The 19,735-nt window shown below is 40.2% G+C and overlaps 1 protein-coding gene across 1 annotated transcript in view; it reads left to right on the forward strand.

Moving 5' to 3' along the window:
• The window catches only part of LOC310941757 (kinesin-like protein KIF21A), a gene marked incomplete at both ends in the record, with an annotated part of 39,485 nt that overhangs the window by 15,639 nt on the left and 4,111 nt on the right, over positions 1-19,735 (forward strand). The window contains 25 exons of the mRNA XM_083906995.1: positions 423-645; positions 4,011-4,193; positions 4,616-4,765; positions 5,777-5,911; positions 6,013-6,177; positions 7,300-7,415; positions 7,524-7,719; positions 7,810-7,999; positions 8,351-8,414; positions 9,110-9,313; positions 9,992-10,039; positions 10,715-10,775; positions 10,869-10,977; positions 11,111-11,299; positions 11,393-11,592; positions 11,687-11,794; positions 12,186-12,254; positions 13,056-13,201; positions 13,313-13,457; positions 13,570-13,764; positions 15,014-15,115; positions 15,949-16,114; positions 18,127-18,184; positions 19,277-19,331; positions 19,457-19,665. Coding sequence (XP_083763121.1) covers positions 423-645; positions 4,011-4,193; positions 4,616-4,765; positions 5,777-5,911; positions 6,013-6,177; positions 7,300-7,415; positions 7,524-7,719; positions 7,810-7,999; positions 8,351-8,414; positions 9,110-9,313; positions 9,992-10,039; positions 10,715-10,775; positions 10,869-10,977; positions 11,111-11,299; positions 11,393-11,592; positions 11,687-11,794; positions 12,186-12,254; positions 13,056-13,201; positions 13,313-13,457; positions 13,570-13,764; positions 15,014-15,115; positions 15,949-16,114; positions 18,127-18,184; positions 19,277-19,331; positions 19,457-19,665 — 3,486 coding nt within the window. The remainder of the gene's footprint in view (positions 1-422; positions 646-4,010; positions 4,194-4,615; positions 4,766-5,776; positions 5,912-6,012; positions 6,178-7,299; positions 7,416-7,523; positions 7,720-7,809; positions 8,000-8,350; positions 8,415-9,109; positions 9,314-9,991; positions 10,040-10,714; positions 10,776-10,868; positions 10,978-11,110; positions 11,300-11,392; positions 11,593-11,686; positions 11,795-12,185; positions 12,255-13,055; positions 13,202-13,312; positions 13,458-13,569; positions 13,765-15,013; positions 15,116-15,948; positions 16,115-18,126; positions 18,185-19,276; positions 19,332-19,456; positions 19,666-19,735) is intronic.

The raw sequence follows: 19,735 nt of genomic DNA on the forward strand, positions 1-19,735 counted from the left end.
AAGAGGTACTACTAAACCGAGCAGGGCTGTTTTGGCAGGGTTATTGAACTGCTGTGGTGCTTCATCCTTATGGAATTCTGACCAAAGCATGTCCCAGACATGTTCATTAGGACACTAGGGAACTAGGTTAACTTTTAGAAATAGCGTGTAATATGGGACCTTTAAAGGAAAACTGTAGATAAACTACGACAGATATGAGTGGACACCAGTGTGATTGACAGCTCTTAATCCAGAGGACCTCTGTGTACTTCAGGAGCTCAGATTCTTGGTGCAGACATTCACATCCTCAACCAATACATTTCTAGTTTTTCCTTTGCTTTATGTATCATTCTTTGTCTCGATGTCTTCTGACACTTTTAAATCTATCTTCATGGTCCATACAGTAGTAAAAATATTGCCTCTGTCTTTGTCTCTCTTGCCAGGATTCGTCCTCAGCTGGCCAGAGAAAAGATCGAGGGATGTCACATCTGTACGTACGTGATGCCTGGGGAGCCGCAGGTGGTGCTGGGTAAAGACAAGGCCTTCACCTACGACTATGTCTTTGACATGGACTCTGAGCAGGAGAACCTCTACACCCACTGCACCGAGAGTCTCATCGAGGGCTGCCTTGAGGGGTACAACGCCACCATCTTTGCTTACGGACAGGTCGGTTTAGCACTCTTGGGATGTCACTGAAGGTTATGTTCATGATGGGGATTTTCCTGCTTTCAAAGACTGTTGCAGTGTTAATGTTCAGGCTGATTATTTCTGTTGCAGCAGAATTTGTAGTCCATTTAATTGTTTCTGACACATGGAAATATATTATTAAACATAAAAAACCCAAAGAAATACCCCATATACATATCATAATCTGGTCAAATAGGGAAATTACAGTATATTTCAGGGTAGATCTTTTATTTATTTATTTATTTATTTATTTATTTGTTTTACAGTGTTTACCATGTATTGTCACTGTCCTGTGAGATGCACTAAACCTCTAGATGAATAACTTTAGCTCAAACAGCCTGTGTCCAGCTTTATATGAAGATTTATCTCATGTATCAGGACATAGCCTTACACAAAACGTTGTTTATTATAGATTGTTTATTAGACCTATCTCCCAGCCCTAATTTCCCAATTAATTAGTTTTGAATTATGAAAGTTTTCAATAAGTGTTTCCCAAAATTCTTGACCACCTTGTCCGTCTTGTCTTGCCTTGTCCACAAACCAAATTTATTCTTCAGAAAAATCTAAACTTTGTTGTTTTTTTTAAATTCTACAATTGATAAATCAGTTGTTAGATTAATGAAGTATTTCAGTATTAATCAATGAATTGTTGCAGCCCTGCAGCACACACATGCAGTCAAATGTTCGTATTTCTTCTTGTACGTTAGTAGTATTAATTGTAGTATTTATTATTGGTTTATTTGGCATATACAGACAGTTCTGTAAATATTCCAAAATTGGAACCTCTAACTTCGGCGAAGCATTGAAGATTAATGAAGCTTTAAAGCGCTGAAACAAAAGTAGAGTAATAATAGTAATATACTAAGTAGGCGTTGCTGACTTATTCATTTTTGCGTCGCTTGAGGCGAGGGAGCTGCGTCCATGATCCCAGGATTTATGGCAGCGTTTAACGAGAAGACGATTTCAATGTCATGTCACCGCAAAAGTAATGAACAGGCCTCACAGCCGCACAGGCTCTGTCCACACACACACACACTATCAGCAAACATGCCCCAGCCTGCTGCAGCGTATTGGCTCTGATAGATCAGGCCGAGGAGGCAGTTTGTTACCCAATCAATTCAAAGGTTGAACAGATTGCATCACCTCATACCAGAGCAGAGAGCTACAACTCTGACTGCAGAATATTTGACAGGAAGATATTTTGAAATGCCTGCTCACATGGAAAAATAATGAAAGCATTATTGTTATTCACATATGGACAACTGAGATCTAAATCAAAACATCAGACCAGATGTACTTTTAGTGATATTCTTCTTAACTGCAGGGATTTTGTCCGCCTTTTTAAAGGGTGTTGTGTGGAATTTATCTTATTTTTTTATTAGCTTTACCAACCTTTTTTTTCTTTACTTTGTTTTATATCAATTCAGCATTTAAACAGTGTCCATATGAGTGAAAGGTTAGCAATCTTTTTGACTTCAAGGATATGATGATAGACTGTCTTATATAAGACATAATTCAGTGTTAATCACTGCTTAAAACACACATATCTCAACATCCTTTGTTAGATCTTATAACAAACTTGACATTCCAAGAAGAAAAACACAAGAAAACAAGCTGTATACTTGTGCCTTTTTGTGGCTAAGTTCAGCCCAGCCTAAGGTCACAGTCATGGATTTCACTATCCAAATGTTACTGTTATTATTACTCAAATTTGGTCGAAATTTTCAGGAAATGTTCGCAATGGGACCAGGAATAAGTGATTAAATTTTGGGCGTGATCCGTAGACCCTATCACTATTTTTAACACTTTTTTGTGGGGGGCTGAGCAGCCTTTGCAGAGATCTGCGCTCTCCGAGTGCTCTTCTAGTTTAAGTTTATTGTTTGATGTTTTTAATATTTCTTAGCACTGATAATGCTTATAAGTTGTCATAGTTTGGTTAATTGGTTTGAGCCCTGATATCTTAGAGAATTGGGTCAGATATTCAGTTATGGCTTTTATTTAATTATGTTTTGGTTTAATTGTAAAGTTTGTATCATCTGCATACATAGTTACCACACACACACACACACACACACACACACACACACACACACACACACACACACACACACACACACACACACACACACACACACACTCTCCTGCCTGAGTGTCTTACAGATAATTCAGCTGAGAGGAGAAGGGTCAGTGTGCAAGTTTGAGTTCAATGTTACATTCCTGGTTTTCTCATGGTGTGGTCACCATAGTGACGAAATGCCCCCCCCCCCCCCCCAAACTGCAACCCTTCTCCTTCCTTTATGACATGAGCTTTAGCTTTAGCACAGATTAAACAAACACAAACACAGATTAAATGTTGCTAATGACACAATGATGTGAGCTGGATTTAGAGGTTGACTGATGTTTTTTGGGGGGGGGGGGGGTGGGCTCATATGTTTGACTGGTTTTTTGATCAAATAAAACAGTTTGATAATAACAAATGAACAATGAATAATCGCTTGACTCAGTGAAATATTAATTGAGTAAGACTGACAGTCTAGCCAATATGCAAAAGAAATATGAATAAAATACATGAAACTTTGTCAAATAAACTTGCTTAAAATGTAACGTTTTAGTTCACTTTTTAACATAGAACATATGCAGTAGAACATATATGAAAAGAGAGGGTATGGTGATTTTTACTCAATTATTGTCATTTGAGTACTCTTAGAAATAAGGGTTCCAAAAGGGTTCTTCTACAAGGGCTGAGGTTCTACCTGGAACCATTTGCTTCTGAAAAGGGTGTTACCAAGGGTTCTTGGTAACACTAATGGTTCCAGTAAGAACCATTTTGATCCAGAGAACCCTTTAAAACCCCTTTCCTGAATAAAGGGTTTTAAAAGGGTTCTTGGTGGAACCCTCCAAAAGGGTTCTCCTATGAGGACAAGCCGAAGAACCTTATGGTGCTCCTTAGCATTTTTATTTCTAAGAGTGTAACATTTAAAATGACTACTAGATATTATGCAATATCTGTGAGAAACAAGTATGTTTTCTTCATGCTTGAGAATATAATGAATATAGGTCAGGACAATATTTTATTTGACACACATTTTGGCTTTAAGAAATAATGTGCCTCCTTCCATTCGAAAATTGCAGTTGGCAGCATTGGGATTTTGAATAATTGTTCAGCCCTACTGATAACAATATTGGTAGATAGTCAAGTCTGTGTTGTGTTGCACTCAATAATCATCCCATTAATAAAGATTAACACACCAGTGGCAAACAAACAGCCAACTGTTAGCGAGAATACGCTTCTTCCCCCTGAGGAAAAATGACTGCTGCTGACTCTCTTTTCCTTCTGTGTCCAGACGGGTTCGGGCAAGACCTACACCATGGGAACCGGCTTTGACGTCAACATCGGAGAGGATGAGCTGGGTATCATTCCCCGCGCCGTCAAGCACCTGTTCAGAGGGATCGAAGAGCGGAGACAGGCCGCCACGGAGCAGGGCAAACCGGTTCCCGAGTTCAAGATCAACGCACAGTTCCTGGAGGTGCAGAAACACACTGATCGTGACACGTGGAGGCAGAGAAATTGGGACTAGAATTTAGGTCTTTATGAGCGCACAGTCCAAACGTAAACATCCAGTCCACTTGAGGACTATCAGTGATATGTATACAGAACATGCAGACAGCACGAGGTCACAGTTCAGCAGAGGGTGAAGGGTCCAGGTTGTTAAAGTGTCCAGATGACTCTAAAGCCATTAAACTGTCATTAGTCCGTCTCGGTGACCAGCTCCCGCCTTTATTTTTAACTGACAAGCTGCTAACAGCTGCTGAGGAAGCAGCTGCGGAGGAGAAGACGAGGCCGGGAAGTGATGACAGTGAAGGACATTGACGATGCATCCGTTATTGACTGTTTCTGCAGTCTACAGTTACCAATTCTGTGTCTCCTTTTCTTTATGTGTGTCTCCAGCTGTACAATGAGGAGGTGCTGGACTTGTTCGACTCAACACGGGACATCGAGGCCCGGAAACAGAAGTCCAATATCAAGATCCACGAGGACGCCAACGGAGGCATCTACACCGTGGGGGTCACGACACGCACGGTGACCTCTGCAGCTGAGGTCGGCTTTAGTGCAGATAAAGTTTTATTTTGCACTGACCCCATATTTGTTCTGCATTTTATCATTGCCATACTGCAGCTAGAATTACCACCAGCAAAACTCTCAGTGCGATAAAACCTAAGTTATTGCCACTCTATTATTCTAACACTATTAGAATGATCTCAGCTGCTACTCACTACACTCTTAGAAATAAAGGTTCCGAAAGGGTCCTTCTTCAAGGGCTGAGGTTCTACCTGCAACGATTTGCTTCTTTTTTCAAAGGTTCTTGGTAACACTAATGGTACCGGTAAGAACCATTTTGATCCAGAGAACATTTCAAAACCCCTTTACTGAATAAAGGGTTTTAAAAGGGTTCTTGGTGGAACCCTCCAAAAGGGTTCCAGGTGGAAACTTTATAAAAAGGTTCTACCTGGAGCCCAAAAGGGTTCTCCTATGATGACAAGCCGAAGAACCTTATGGTTCTCCTTAGCACTTTTATTTCTAAGAGTGTATAGCCACTTACATGCAATAGTTTTACACATTTTAATTCAATAAAAAAGGTGTTTTGAATCGAATTAATGGTTGTAAACCCAGAAATTCAAAAAGACACATCTCCATCAAAAACAAGGCAACAAGTAGAATCACAGATCCAACATTTTTTATTGTATTTAAAGATTTTTTTCTTACTACAACAGCATATTGTGGCAATAAATTCAAATTCAATAGTTTAGCTATTCAGAATTACATTTATTATTATTATTCAGACAGTAGCATGTATTTCCAATCACTAACCTCTCTTTGTCTCTTATACTAATTTGGAAAGCTGATTACAACCATCTGTTTTTCATACAGTGACAGCATTTTGCTTCTCCATGTTGCTGGTGATTTTATTTAGAAAGAAATTGTCTCCTTTTTTTTTATAATTGACTGTTTTTTTGTTTGTATCAGACTTTATTTATAATAATGAATTTAATTTTTTATCTACAAATTCCAAATACATACTTTACTGAACATATTTCCCTCATCTAACAGATGATTCAGTGTCTAAAGCTCGGCGCTCTGTCTCGTACGACCGCCAGCACCCAGATGAACGTCCAGAGTTCGCGCTCACACGCCATCTTCACAATCCACCTGTGCCAAGTTCGAGTCTGCTCTCCTGAAAACGACGTGAGCGGGTTGCTGATTTGTAATATCGCATTTAAATGAACGGTGTAATATGCCATTCATGATATGCATTTGCTTCTGTTTTTGTTTTTTTTCACTTGCAGGATAACGCAACAGACAACCGTTTATCCAACAACTCGGAGATTAATGAGTTTGAGACGCTGACTGCCAAATTCCACTTTGTGGACCTGGCCGGTTCAGAGAGACTGAAGAGAACTGGAGCCACAGGAGAGCGAGCCAAAGAGGGAATCTCCATCAACTGTGGGCTGGTGAGCAAACTCAGAGCTTTACCTCATTCTTAGCTGAGTAAGAGTAAATACAACAGTGCTGCCGTTGGTCTTTTCTTTATTTTTTTAGTGCTGTATTTCTATGTTAAACCATCAGAGAGTTAAGTTTGTCCTTACTGGGGATTGACATTTGAGGACTTGAGACTTGCTTGACTAATGTAAAAAACTTGGACTTCACACTCATGACTTCAGATTCGACTTAGACTTGAGTAAAATGACTGGACTTATTGAGGAGTTAAGGTTAATGTTTTTTTGTTTTTTTTAAACATGGAAAATGTTGGGTGTCTGCTTCTGCGGACTTGCGTACAAACCTGGCAACCAAGCGAAACCAAACCGGAAGTCAGTTGGTTGCTATTTTAAGCTAATGCTAACGTCTTGATGGGTCAAAAGCTGGTTATAATACGTTTTTTTTAAGACTATATTGGTTTAATGTACGCCTAATGTCAGTATTCTTTACATTTTAGGCTCTGTAGTTTTATTTATTTCAATTTTATTGATGTTGATAAACAATTCAGTTGTATGGGACCATGAAGCAGTGCTTCTATTGTATGAGTAATACAGTGTATCTGTTACAGATAAAGCTCTAGCAGTTCAAAATGTCTTTTTTTTTTTTTTTAGCATATTTAAATGTGGAATATTCAGGCAAATTATCTTCATCTTCTATATCCATATGACTTGACTTGTAACTTGCCTGATTTAAAATAGTAGCTCGACTTGTGTGACTTACTCCCATCTCTTGCATTTTTAAGTTTCACTATGAAGATTTATTTTTGTATTTTTCTTCTGGAGCGTTAGCGCCCCCACGTGGCCAGAACATAAATTACATTCTTCAAGTTTGTCACACATACAATATTAGTTAGGTTTTGTTTGAGAGTAGCATAACTATGAACATAAACATATTTTACTGGGAAAGTAGGTTATAGACCAAGTAAGAATATATTAGATTTGGATTGTACTTAAGGAGTTTATTGACATTGTGGCATTAAGGTTTGCACCATATGGATGCTTTCTCCAAATGAATATGAGTGTTTCTTATCCTGCTATTTTGAATAAAGCCATCTTACCCTCCTTCCTTAATTCCCTTTCTTTCTTCTGTTCAATCAGCTTGCCCTGGGAAACGTCATCAGTGCTTTAGGAGACAGAGGTAAACGCTCCTCACACGTGCCTTACAGAGACTCCAAACTGACTCGGCTGTTACAGGACTCCCTCGGTGGCAACAGGTCTGTGGCGTTAAAGAAGAACAACATCGTGTAAACAGAGAACAAATAGATGGATAAAACAATCATCCGCTGTCGTTGACGACTGTTCCTCGTCTCTGTGTTCTGCAGTCAAACGATGATGATCGCCTGCATCAGCCCGTCAGACCGCGACTTCATGGAGACCTTGAACACCCTGAAGTACGCCAACCGTGCACGGAACATCAAGAACAAGGTGATGGTGAACCAAGACCGAGCCAGCCAGCAGATCAGCGCCCTGAGGACAGATATAGCCCGACTGCAGATGGAGCTGATGGAGTACAAGACGGTACCAACACACAGACACTGTAAAAGGAAAAAGGGAAGTGGAGAGATTACTTTTTTTATATGTTATTAACTGTATTGTGTGGATTCCCAGGGAAAGCGAATGGTGGGTGAAGATGGGGTGGAGGGCATCAACGACTTGGTCCATGAGAACTCGATGCTGCAGACGGAGAACAACCACCTGAGGGTGAGAGTGAAGGCCATGCAGGAGACCATCGACGCTCAGAGAGCCAGACTGACTCAGATCCTCAGTGACCAGGCCAACCAGACTCTGGCCAGAGCAGGTGGAGCACTTTCAGCAAAATTGTGTATATAACAGCATCACATGTGCACCTATTATTCATTTTAGGTTACAATGTATGTATGTGATATTATAAAATCTAACTCTCTGTTGGGTTTTATTGACAAAATGTGACAGTTCTTGTTGATGCATATTGTTGGTAACAGCACAGGATATACACTTTTTATTCGTATTATGTGTATAATTAGTGCTGTTATTGCAGCTACTTGTACTTACTTATTAGCTGCATTTGGTGAGTTTATATGTGTGTGGATGTGCATTTTATTTAAGGTCTTGCATGCTAATAATCAGTGCTAAGCATATTTAAAATCTAAAGTGATGCTTCTGTTTACAGGTGAAGGTAATGAAGAAATTGGTAACATGATTCAGAACTATATCAAAGAGATTGAGGAGCTCAGGTTTGTATTTTGACAATATTTCACATAATTTATATATATTTTCATTATCTTAAGTTTTTATGTACACTACCGTTCAAAAGTTTGGGGTAACCTATACAATTTTTTTGGTTTGTTTGTTTTAAAAGTCACACTTTTATTCATCAAAAGAGTTGCAAAATGAATAGAAAATATAGTCAAGACATTGACAATTAATTTTGCCCTTTCGTCAAAGAACCAGCAAAACTGTTTTCAGCTGTGCTAACATAACTGCACAAGGGTTTTCAAGTGTTTTCTAATCATCCATTAGCCTTATAACGCGATTAGCAAACACAATGTACCGTTAGAACACTGGAAATGGGCCTCTATACACCTATGTGCATATTCCATTAAAAACCAGATGTTTCCAGCTAGAATAGTCGTTTACCACATTAACAATGTAAAGAGTGTATTTATGATTCATTTAATGAAATATTATATTCATTGAAAAGAAGTGCTTTTCCTTCAGAAATAAGGACATTTCTAAGTGACCCCAAACTTTTGAAAGGGATTGTATGTTTTTATATTTGCCAATTATCCTAACATTTAGCACAAGATGAGAACATAAATGCAGATTCATTTGTTCCGATTACTGAGATTCATTTTAAAACAAAGCAGAAATCCAAACATGAAATGTACGTAGTTGTTCTTTCTGTTAATGTGTCCTTCTTCTCTCTCAGAGCCAAACTTTATGAAAGCGAGGCTGTGAACGAGAACCTCAGGAAGAGCCTTTCTCGAGCTTCCACTCGCTCGTCGCTCTACGCCGGACCGGGCTCCTTCTCGCCCGCCCTGCTCGCCCCTGAAAACGAGGCCAGCGACGTCATCATCATGGCCAAGAAGGACTTGGAGAAACTGAAGAAGATTGAGAGGAAGAAGAAGAAAAGGTATACTGAAAGTCATCTTCCTGTTTACGTGGTGCATAACCAGGAAGTAACAAATTATTCAATAGCCACCAGGGGGCAATATTGCAGGTCGCAAAAAGAACTCAAGTCAAGGGAGAAAATGAGCTTCTACGTCTCACTTGAGTTATAACATCAGTTTCTTGAGAAGTTAATGGTCTCAATTGCTAGCTTCAGGTTTTCTTCAATAGACCACAATGTCAATAGTGTAAATTATATTCCGATTCAGAAGAGAATAGATGATAAAATACAGTAGATATGAGTGGACACTGGTAGTAGTCCAGGAGGAGCCTGGTTGCTGGTCCTACATGGCAAAGGTCAAATCTGCAAATCTTAACCTTGGGACTTAACAGGGGACTTTTTAGTTTTTACAACCAGAAGATTCCATCTACTTTTCATTATACAGTCTATGATGACTGTGAATCCAGCTTGAGCTCTACACATTACACACAGGACATCATCAGTCATCAGGTGCCGTCATTTGAACTTGTAAAAGTCTGTGTGCGCTCATTCTCTTCTATCTCACTCACTGTATTTCTCCTATCTTGCAATTATTCCCTCACTTGCTCCATGGCCACGTCTTTCCTCTCTACCTCCTCCTCCTCCTCCTCACCTCCACACCTCCTTCACGCTCCTCACTCCTGTTCCCCTCCCCATCTCAAGGCTAAGACGATACGAAGAGCATCACCACCAAGACGTTGAACCTGCCAGGTCTGCTACGTCCCCATCTGGATTGGATCAAAAATAAATATCTGAAAGCTATTCAGTTACCAAGCTGGTTTGACCCAGCCTGTGCATTTTATGTCCTTTGCTGCTGAAATGCACAAAGTGACTGAAAGGATTTCAGCTGATTCTTCCCAAAACAAACTAACCTTTAACTTTTTGCACTGATAGGTGGTTTACACTCCTGGAGAGAGCCAGATCTCATAATTAAGAACTTACATTTTCCTCTTAACCCTCTATTCTTGCTGATTTTCCTGTTCACTGCACACTGCAAGATATCGATCAGATAGATTGAATATATGTACATTTAAAGAAAGGATGAAAAATTGGGGTACTTTAGGGGGAAAATCTGGAAAATATCTTTTTAAATCACATTTCTAGTATCTGGTCAACTTATCTTAGCAGCGTGTGGCAGCTAATCATATATGATATTAGTTCAATCAATAATGTGTGTGACTCATGATCATTTAATCCTGTTACCCTTCACTACTGTATGTATCATTAATTCTCCTCTCCATGCAATCACAGTGCTTCTGATCCAGTGACAAATTGAATCATTTGCATGTATAAATTATCCATTTCTGTTATGTTATATAAAAAAAATGCCGTTTACCCAGATTTGACCCGCTGTGTGAAAGCTGCAAACGTTTGTTTCTCCTTCAGCGTCGTCAAAGAAGAAGTGCCCGACAACGAGCAGGAGCGAGCAAACGAGGAGGCAGAAGCAGTAGGTGGCTTTAAGGTTGTTTTTTTATAGGTGTTCTTTTCTCACATGTTCAGTGTTTATTTCACCATCTTGTGCGTACTTTTATATCAGCAGGACGGCAGTGATCATGAGGAAGGCGAGGACGCAGAAGAGGAGGAGGATTCCGACATGGCGGCAGAAGAGACGTCTGATGAGTCTGACTCCGAAGAACTCGAGGAGAAAGGTAATGCTTGATGCGCCACCTTCTTAATAAATTATGTTTGTTGTTTTTAGCATGATAACATGATTTTGATATTACTGAGTTCAGAGTTAGTAAAGGGATTAATAATCATCACTATCTAACCGTTTGTGTGCAGAGAACGTCCAGGCTGACTTGGCCAACATCACCTGTGAGATCGCCATCAAGCAGAAGCTGATAGACGAGCTGGAGAACAGCCAGCGGCGTCTGCACACGCTCAAACAGCAGTACGAACAGAAGCTGACGATGCTGCACAACAAGATCAAAGACACACAGCTGGAGAGGGACAAGGTGCTGCACAACATGGGTAAGAAATGATGTTCTTACCACAGAAGATAAAGAAAACCTGCACCATCTCTTTTGGCTGATAAAACCACTTTCTTTTCTTCATCTTCTTCAGGATCAGTGGAGTCAGGTACCGAGGAGAAGGCCAAGAGGATCAAAGTGGAGTATGAGAGGAAGCTGAGCTGCATGAACAAAGAACTGCAAAAGCTCCAGTCAGCACAGAAGGAGCACGCTCGCCTGCTGAAGAACCAGTCACAGTATGAGAAACAGCTCAAGAAACTCCAGCTGGATGTGACTGAGATGAAGAAAACTAAGGTATGTTTGTTTTTCAGACAAAGACGGACACTGGTCGCCTTGTTGCAGTGCAGTGCTGATTTAATCCCCTGCCATCTTGTGCTTTACCCACCAGGTGGCACTGATGCGTCAGATGAAGGAGCAGCAGGAGAAGAGCAGGGTCTCAGAGTGCAGGAGGAACAGAGAGATTGCAACGCTGAAGAAAGATCAGCGCAGAGCCGAGGTATGAGGGCTGGAAATACTCACAGAGAATCATTTCAGTCATTTTAGTTATAAATGGGTCACAGATTAGATCTTTTACTTCATGGATTTGAATCTTTGATATCTGGAATATCACAGGCTCAATTTATCTATTTTCTATTTTTATTTATTTCATACAAAGAATTATGAGAAAAAACTCATTGGGTGTGGTTTTCTCTGAACATACAGTATACTAGTTAAGATGTTTAAAAATGTAAAAATGCAAAGTAGGATAACTAAGGAATTAAATAACATAAAACAGCAGGAATACAGTTTGTGATTAAAATAAGCATCAGTTTCCTGGTTATTGTACAGAATCAAAAATGTTAAACACCAGAGTATTTATCAGTGTCCTTTTACATCTTGCTTTCCAGCATCAAGTGAGGCAGCTGGAGGCCCAGAAAAGACAACAGGAGTTGATTCTGCGCAGGAAGAACCAAGAGGTACGGAAATGATTCTCCATCTGTGGGACGTTGTTTTTCTAAGAAATGTTCTGCATCTGCAGCCAGATGAGTTCTAAGTTGTTTATTCTACACTAATGTAGGTGTATGTCCATAGGCAACTGTAGATGGTGATTTACATGGTCAGCTGGTAACAACTTGGCCACAAACTAATGATATGAAGTGAACAGTTCTGTGTGGATGTTCTTCTTCTTGGAATGAGTTACCAATTACTCAATAATATTAAAGATAGAGTCGTCACCTTCAAGAAGTCACTAAAAGAAAAACTAATTCAGCAAACGCTCTGTCTTGGAGTGTTTTTTTGTGTTTTTTAATATTATAACTCTTTGGTGTATCATTACTGTAAGTCCCATTTTCAACTCCTACTGCTTGCTACTTTGTCATTTTGTTCAGATCTGTAACTGGGAGAAACTGATACTGAAACTCAAATTGCATTTAGTCCACTCTCCAATTACTCCCAGTAAGTTTTCCATACAAAGTCTTTAAACCATAAAATCCCACACGTCTTCCAAGCACAGTCAAAAACTGGCCAGCCTTGACCTTAACCATTATGCCCCCTGATGTTCAGGAGGAATAAACACAGAAAATACAAATTAATATATGCCTACAATTACTCTACGATATTTAGTCTATTTTTTATGTCTGATACTACACGGTGTCAGATTGGCTTGATGTCTAATGTATGTTTTTAAGGTGGGCCCTCAGAAGACCAGCTGCACTTCTAATTCCTAATTTTTCTGTGCTATTGTGGCTCATTCCTATCTCTTTTGTGAACTGTGTTAGGTAACGGCTCTTCGGAGGCAGGTGAGGCCTTTGTCTGGGAAGGTACACAGGAAGGTGAGCTTACCCGAACCTGTGCCAGAGCCGTCACATCGAGCCACACCTGGAAGGCTGCATACCCCCGGAGTATCACAGTCCAATGGAGCCAGGTACGAATGGATATGATCGATGTTGCATGTCTGTGTGTAAAGCAGACAGTTAAGTGTAAATTTAAACATTTCTATTTAAAAAAAAAAAAAAACCAATGTATTCCTCCTAAGGAGTTCCCTAGCGCGGATGGGAAGTATCTACCTCAATAGATCAGCCAGGACCAAATGGCAGTCACTGGAGAGACGCATCACTGACATCATCATGCAGAGGATGACCATCTCTAACATGGAGACCGATATGAACCGACTGCTGAAGGTAAAACCCTCTAAACACAACGCATAAGTAATGAAAACCTTTCCTGGAAATAAAGATGACTCAGTTTTTTATCCTCCTCTTTCTCTTTCTCCTTTTACCACGACTATCACAGCAACGCGAGGATCTGACTAAACGGACAGAGCGAGTGTCCAGAAAGAGGGAGAAGATGGCAGTTGACGGTGCAGACGCTGACCGCTCCCTGACCTCACTGAACGAGGAGCTGGAGTCTCTGAGCGCCAACATCGACTACATCAACGACAGCATCGCTGACTGTCAGGCCAACATCATGCAGATGGAGGAAGCAAAGGTGAGCAGATGTCAGGATTGTAATTAATTACTCATTTAGTTGTAGGAGTAGTTGTATTTGTCATGCTTCACTGACTCGAATCATAGCAGCAGATAAAAATGACCATTCGAGTTCCCCAAGGCTCAATTCTAGGGCCTCAGTCACTTACATTAAAAACCCAAAACCAATTAAGAAATCTTGGTGTTTTCATGGACTTTGACTCTAAATGTCCATGTACTATCATCTAAAGGATATATAGCAAGTCTTAAAGGACTCATGGTGCAACAGGACCTAATAAGTCGATTAGACTACTGCATTTCTGCAGACAACTGCAGCTGATTCAGGACACTGCTTCGCGTCTTCTCACTAAGACCTAAAAGGTGGATCACATATCTGCAGTTCTGAGTGTCCTTCCTTACACTGGCTTCCCGTCTGCCAAAGAATTGATTTTAAAATATTGTTGTTAGTCGATAAAACACTGAATGAATGAGGCCCAAAATACATCTCTGTCCTGCTGGCTCACTATGAACCATCCAGAAGCATCACCAGAACCAATGACTAAACATTTTATGGCCCAGATATCTGGAACAAGCTCTTTGCCACTGCATTTAAATCCACTGCATTTAAATTAACATATAATAATCATCACTACTGCACCTTTAGTCATAACTGCAACTATTAGTTTCTTTAAACCCCCCCCCCCCCCTCTTTATTTTACCTCTCTATTTAAATGTTTTTATTTTGTTTTATCATGCCTTTTAGAACCACTGTTGCTGCTGCTGTTTTTCTCTTTCTTTTTATTGTAAAGCACTTTGAAATGCCCTGTTGTTGAAATGTGCTATATAAATAAACGTCTTGCCTTTATAGCTAAAGGTAAAGCTGGGCTGCATCTGTAACCTTCAATCTCCTATAAACGTAGGCGTAAGTGCATACATGGAGAGGTGTGTCAGTCGTATTCATACATCATAATGAGGACAGGTCCACTTTATGCTGACTTATGGACTGTACCACTGTAATGTAGGTCATTTATGCCATTGTAACTGACACAAGTGTTTTATGAAATAGAAAGTGCGTCTTAGGGATTGTTTACAACAAATTTGAAGTGCCAACATGTGAATTATGTTTGAGTCTCCAATGATTACATTTACCCTTGTGTCCAGCCCACTGTAATGTAGTCGCCTTCTGTGGTATCAGTCTTCTCTTCCACAGCTGAATATATTGTCTCAACGGTGACATTTAAAGGTGTTTGTGTTGTTATTGTGTGACACAGGAGGAAGGAGACACAGTGGACGTTACTGCCGTGATCAGCTCCTGTAACTTATCAGAGGCTCGCTTTCTTCTGGACCATTTCATGATTCTGGCCATCAATAAGGTATTATAATCTACTCCTCTCACTGAATTGATGTCTTCAGTGTTTCTTACTGTTATTCATGCACCTTTTGGTGATCGACTGTCTTGAAACTTATTTAATCCAGGGTGTCTGTGCATCCTTAAAAAGTCTTGTATATAAAATGAAGGCCTTAAATTCATTAAAAATGTTATATGCAGGTCATACATTAGTCAAAGGTCTTAAGCTTTTCAGGGCAGGACTGTTGCAAACCCATCACCAACAAAATAAACCAACACAGGTTATTTAGTAACCTAAAAGTTATTATTTACATGTCTTCGTTTCCTCCCTCTTCTTTGGCATCTGTAACGTTGCATTACTGCCTTCTTCTCTTTCCCTTCTTCTCCTTCTTCTTTGGTCTTTTCATTCCTCCCCTCATGTCTCTCAGTATAGTTATAGCCTACAAATTGGAAGTTTATTGCAGGCTGCTGTGGGTTCATTCTTCAAAGACACGGCTCATTTAAAAGATTGAATTCAGTGAGACTCTCCCTAAATGGAATGACTTGATTAAATTAACTTTCAATTAGATTAGATGGGATTAGATTTGATGGAACCTAATTGGTCGAGTGAGGAAATGTTGTTCAGAGCAGTGGAAAGCACACAGGAGAGGAGGAGGAGGACACACTGAACAAAATGAAGGAGCGGAAATCATTCAAACGACATAACTTAAAGGACACGGAGCCTTTATGACGTTTGATTGTTTCTATGGATGTACAAGCAGTTAAATATGATCTATCCATTCTGCAGCAGCACTGATGACCGTTCTGTCTGTCTGTCTGTGTGTGTGTGTGTGTGTGTGTGTGTGTGTGTGTTGTCAGGGTCTGCAGGCAGCTCAGAAGGATTCCCAGCTGAAGGTTATGGAGGGCAGGTTGAAGCAGACGGAGATCAACAGTGCCACCCAGAACCAGCTGCTCTTCCACATGCTGAAGGAGAAAGCTGAGATCAACCCAGAGCTGGACGCTCTGCTGGGCAGCGCTCTGCAAGGTAGGGAGCGCAGATTATGTCTATAACTGCTCTGAGCATGTCAAGCACAATCACAGTCACCCAGTCAGGCATCATCATCATCATGTGGCTATTTTTTATGTTGCAGGCTTTTTACTTTCTTCCCTGTTTGTGCAAATTCAGTTGGCACTTTGTTCCTTTAAGTGTTCTCCATTAGAAAGAACAGAATGTTTCTTTTAAATTATTATTATTAAATTCCCTGTGAATAAACACACCAAGCCTGTGAAATAAAAAAAAAAAACAGCCCTCTAATTTCATTCCTGGGTTTGATTTTGATTCAATTTCTGTTTGTTTCTTCTGTTGTGTTGGTGTTAACTCAGAGTTAGGTTACCTGTCACCAGGTGAGTACGAGAAACAGAGAAGTGTAACAGTGCCAGAGCGTGGCACATGCACACCACAACATTTCCACTGAATTTAGTTCCAGCGTCTACGGTAATACAAGATGAAAAGCGGTTACTCGATTAAATCGTGTAAAATTACAATCAAAATCCTCAGATTTGTAACTTATGGACCAATATTGAGTATTGGGGACTGATGCTGATACTGGTATGTGGAAATAAAACATCTCTTATACTGAACAATTGCAGTGATTCCTAAGATGTCCCCATCAAACCCATACGATAAAGAAATGTAGTCACAGTAGTAACGTGAATAAAAGAGACAACATATTTATGTAGAACATTAATTAAGAAGTTGAACAAAAATGCTCTTTATGTAAAAATGCAAACATATAGTGTATGCACATCTGTTCTGGATTGTAAATCGTTTCCTCTGCAGAGATCATCAGCCTCTCATTCCACAATAAAGTCTTCATTTCAGAGCATCACATTAACTGTACTCAAGAGTAAAAATGTCATTTATTTTTTTACTCATCTCTCGATGCTCAAACCGAGCAGATAAAGAAAAACGCTTCATTCAATTCAGAAATCTTGTCGTGTGCATCAGCCTCCAGTCTCCAGTCTTAAATAAACAAACTAACTAACCAGTCAAAATAACTCTGCAGTGACGTGCATGTGACGTGTTGTCTCCCTTGTTATCGTCTGCTAGTCTGTCCCATTTAATCAAGTTGAAAATGTGCGTCTCTTTCCTCACACAAACATGTATGGGAACATACGTGTAAAGAGAAGTATTAGTTTATTAGAAGAGCCCAATGTTGTGCTCCTCATGTTAGGTGAGTGGACGACAGCTATGTTTTGATTTGGGACAACGCTGCTCTGCATCAGAATTCACACAAGTACGCCAGTACGTGTACTGTGTGAGTGAAGACTGAGACACAACGACACTGGAGCCTCCAGCTGTGGTCTAACACTAACGACTCCCAACTGCCCCATTGATCCAAACTACTGTAAACCCAGTGACCTTGTTATCGACCGCTGAAGCCGTGCTACTGTTGTTGTCACCTCTGCCAAGGGGGTTATGTTTTAGGACACATTTGTCTGTTTCAAAACTCGGGAGGGTGGATTTTGATGAAATGTCCTGCTGATATTGGTCATGACCCAAGGAGGAGATGATTCGATTTGGTCAGAGATATAAATCCAGGTTCAGGATTAACAAAAAAACAACAGCGTTTGTTAACCTTGTGAGAAAAACAGATGGCAAGAGGGTGACAGATATTCTTCTTCTTTTCCATCATCTCACATTAAAAACACATTAAAAGGGACACATTTAAGAATCCATGACAGGAGAAGTGCTCCCCAATGTTATTGCTTTTTAAAAAAAATCATGTAATAGTAAAATTAACAGCCTTGGCGGAGGTTTGTACTCTGTTTTGTCCTTATAATAATTTGGTCTGTGTGTGTGTGTGTGTGTGTGTGTGTGTGTGTGTGTGTGTGTGTGTGTGTGTGTGTGTGTGTGTGTGTGTGTGTGTGTGTGTGTGTGTGTGTGTGTGTGTGTGTGTGTGTGTGTGTGTGTGTGTGTGTGTGTGTGTGTGTGTGTGTGTGTGTGTGTGTGTGTGTGTGTGTGTGTGTGTGTGTGTGTGTGTGTGTCTGGTGCAGAAAATGGAGATGACAGCAGTAGTGATGAATCTACACCCAGCCCAGCTGCAGAGGGCAGGTAAATACAGACCCACAGATGTTATAAACCGCTGCATTACATTCAGACGATAATTACATTTTAAAAAGGCAGCTCTTCATTGCGTCTAATTGCAGGAAAAACACAAGTGTAGTTCATAAAATCTGGCCCATGTGTTTACATGCATCACATGCAGGGGACATGTTAAAGCCACACTGTGTAACTTTTAAAGGGATTTTGTTTTTTTTGTTTTATTATGTTGACCTGACGTGTGGGGTAAATTGGAGGGTAGTGACGTGAGCAGTGTTTTGCTGACTGGAGCTTTAAAGCGTAGTTAAACACCTAAATCACTTTTTTTCTGGTGTACTCTATGTGTATATCTAGTAAAGTTATTTACAGTTTAGTGTAAAGTATTGACATTTTTTAGTCCACCCTTTCATCACGTTCTTGTCTAATCAGCGAGTGTCTTGTTGTCCCAGACTCAGTGTTAACTGTGTCGTATTAGCACAGTGACATATTTCACTTCCAGACCACGCCCCCTCACTGCTCTGCACACTCCCTCACTCAGCTCTCAGCCTACATCTTGGCATTTTTCAAAATCGGGCAGAATTAGTGGCAGAAGAGGGGGTTTAGTTAAAAGTTAAAATCACTGTATATATATCCGTGCCGATATTCGTCATTTTGACGTATATCGGAATCAGCCTTTTTTTAATCCGACGGCCGATAAGGGATCAATTTATTTATTTATTTCAAATTTCAGTTAAAATTTATAAGGCTCCCTGCACTTTTTGTTTGAACTTAAAACAGAGATAAGTGAACGATAACATTTTTGAAAACTTAGTTTACTGTCGAAAACTTTAGGGAGCTATTTATTTGTTTAAGTTTTCATATAACTTTAAGTGTTGGTGTTCGTATTATTCAAAATTTTGACACCAATATTTTCACTTTTACTGCAAATGAATATCAGCTCCAAATATTGGTTATCGGCCTCCTTGACTACTAATAATCGGTATCGGCCCTAAAAAAAAACATATTGGTCTAACTCTAGTCATAATTACAGCTCAGCTACGTAAGAACTCCCATAATTAAATCTGATGCTAAAGACGTGTTTTGTCTGTCCTGATTATGTTTCAGCTCACTCGCATCAGATCTGATGAAGTTGTGTGGTGAATCCAGACCAAGGAGTAAGGTATTGCCTTTTTCCACTTTCTTCCATGTGTGTGTCCATACTTTGGCAACAGCACAAGCAAATTTAATACAAATGTCTTTCAACACATGCGCTATTTTTAGGATTTGACGTTTTTGATCCCTCAGGCTCGCAGGCGAACCACCACACAGATGGAGCTGCTTTACGCAAGCAGTGGGGATCTGACCCACGTTTCCCCCACTGGAGAGTTCTCGCCCGCCTTGCTGCCCCTCTCGGAGCTTCTGGAAGGGCCGGCTGACATGCAGGGTCACATTGTTGTGCAAGCCCCTGACCGTGAGCACACTCCACCTGCGCTGTCTGTGAGGCCAGCTGCTATGTAAGTGCTAATGGCAGGATTTCTCCGCTTTGAACAAGCATGACATTTTATGGTTCTATTCAACGTAAAA

This window comes from Microchirus variegatus, assembly GCF_963457635.1.
Source record: "Microchirus variegatus genome assembly, chromosome: 20".
In the NCBI taxonomy this organism is placed as follows: domain Eukaryota; kingdom Metazoa; phylum Chordata; class Actinopteri; order Pleuronectiformes; family Soleidae; genus Microchirus; species Microchirus variegatus.